This window comes from Apaloderma vittatum, unplaced genomic scaffold (genome assembly GCF_000703405.1).
Source record: "Apaloderma vittatum isolate BGI_N311 unplaced genomic scaffold, ASM70340v1 scaffold15294, whole genome shotgun sequence".
Lineage (NCBI taxonomy): Eukaryota > Metazoa > Chordata > Aves > Trogoniformes > Trogonidae > Apaloderma > Apaloderma vittatum.
The window spans coordinates 17,606-18,872 of NW_009714457.1; the positions used below are offsets into that span (position 1 = coordinate 17,606).

Genomic DNA, 1,267 nt, shown 5'->3' on the forward strand with positions numbered 1-1,267 from the left:
AAGGAACCATCTGGGGGCCCCGGGCTGCGCTGTCAGCTCAGAGGGATCCCAGCTGCCTTGCAGGACTGCTCCATGCAGAGCCTAGGGAACGCAGGGGGATAGTGGTGAAAGGGCCTTTGTCAGCAGCTGGACTCAGGCAGGGTTAGGCTGGGGATGAGGTCTCAGGGGTGGTGAGTTTTCTGGATCCTTGTCTCTAGCTGCTCTGCACTCCCCCCTCTTCTTCCTGGGGCAAGGGAAAGCATCTGCTTACTCAGGTTTGTCGTCCGGCTGGGTCAACTCCTGCGAAGACAGAGCCAGGGACTGAGAGAGAGCCTGATCCTGGGGACCATCCTCCCATCCCACCTCCTCAGCAGGTGCTGATGGGGGCTTGAGTCCTTCATAGATGACGTTGGAGACCATCTCCAGCCTTCCCTGCCCTGAGCTTGGCTGTGAGGCTGCCCTGGGACACAGCGAGGGATCTCTCCTGGCAGGGGTGGCTGGGACGTTTAGGGGGGGATTGGATGTGGGGTGACCCTCTAGCAAGCTCCCAGGGCTGGACTCAGCTGCTGGCACCCTGGGGCTGTGCCGTGGTGGGACAGATGGGATGGATGTAGATGATTTTTTCGATGCCTCCAGGGCTTGTCCATGATCCAGAGCTGGGGGGGGCTGTGTCTGCTCCCGAGCCCTCTCCCGCGCTCGCAGCCAGGATGCTCCCATGCCCATGGCCACAGATGCTCTTGGGCCAGCTGGTGGTGCTGGTTTGGGCTTTGGGCTCTCCAAATCCGTGGAGCTCTCCCCTGGCACAAACCCCTCCAGTACCACAAAGGCTGTGGGTGCACTGTCTTTGCCCGGGCTCTGTGCTGGCACTGCGGTGCGTGCTGGTCGCACAGGTGCTAAGCCCTGCTCCGGCTTTGAGCGAGGAAAAACTGTCCTCGGCTTGGGAACTGGCTTCACGAGGGGAGGAGTAGAGTCCTTCTCTAGAAGAGATGCCTGGGTGGGAGCAGCGACGCACTGCTGCGTCCCAAAATTGTCAGTAGTCCTTCCTGGCTCTGCTTTCATGGCATCCTTGCCTGCCTGGGGGGCATCCAGGGCCTCGGTGGCTTGGAAATGAGTGTCTTCTGCTGCGAGTCTCCCCTGGGATTGACTGAGCATCCGTGTCTGCTGCACCAAGTTCAGGATCCTTTTGCGGTGCCCGGTGGCGGTGATGCCGATCTGCTGCAGGTGATGACCATCCAGCGAGGTGGCATCTCTGGCCACGTGGTACCCATGCTGCTTGAAGACATCTCGG

The 1,267-nt window shown here is 60.8% G+C and overlaps 1 protein-coding gene across 1 annotated transcript in view; it reads right to left on the minus strand.

Annotated features, from left to right (window-relative positions):
• ARAP3 (ArfGAP with RhoGAP domain, ankyrin repeat and PH domain 3) overlaps window positions 1–399 on the minus strand; it is a 15,220-nt gene extending 14,821 nt beyond the window's left edge. Inside the window, exon 1 of the mRNA XM_009868786.1 lies at window positions 251–399. Coding sequence (XP_009867088.1) covers window positions 251–399 — 149 coding nt within the window. The remainder of the gene's footprint in view (window positions 1–250) is intronic.
• Window positions 400–1,267: the final 868 nt, after the last annotated feature.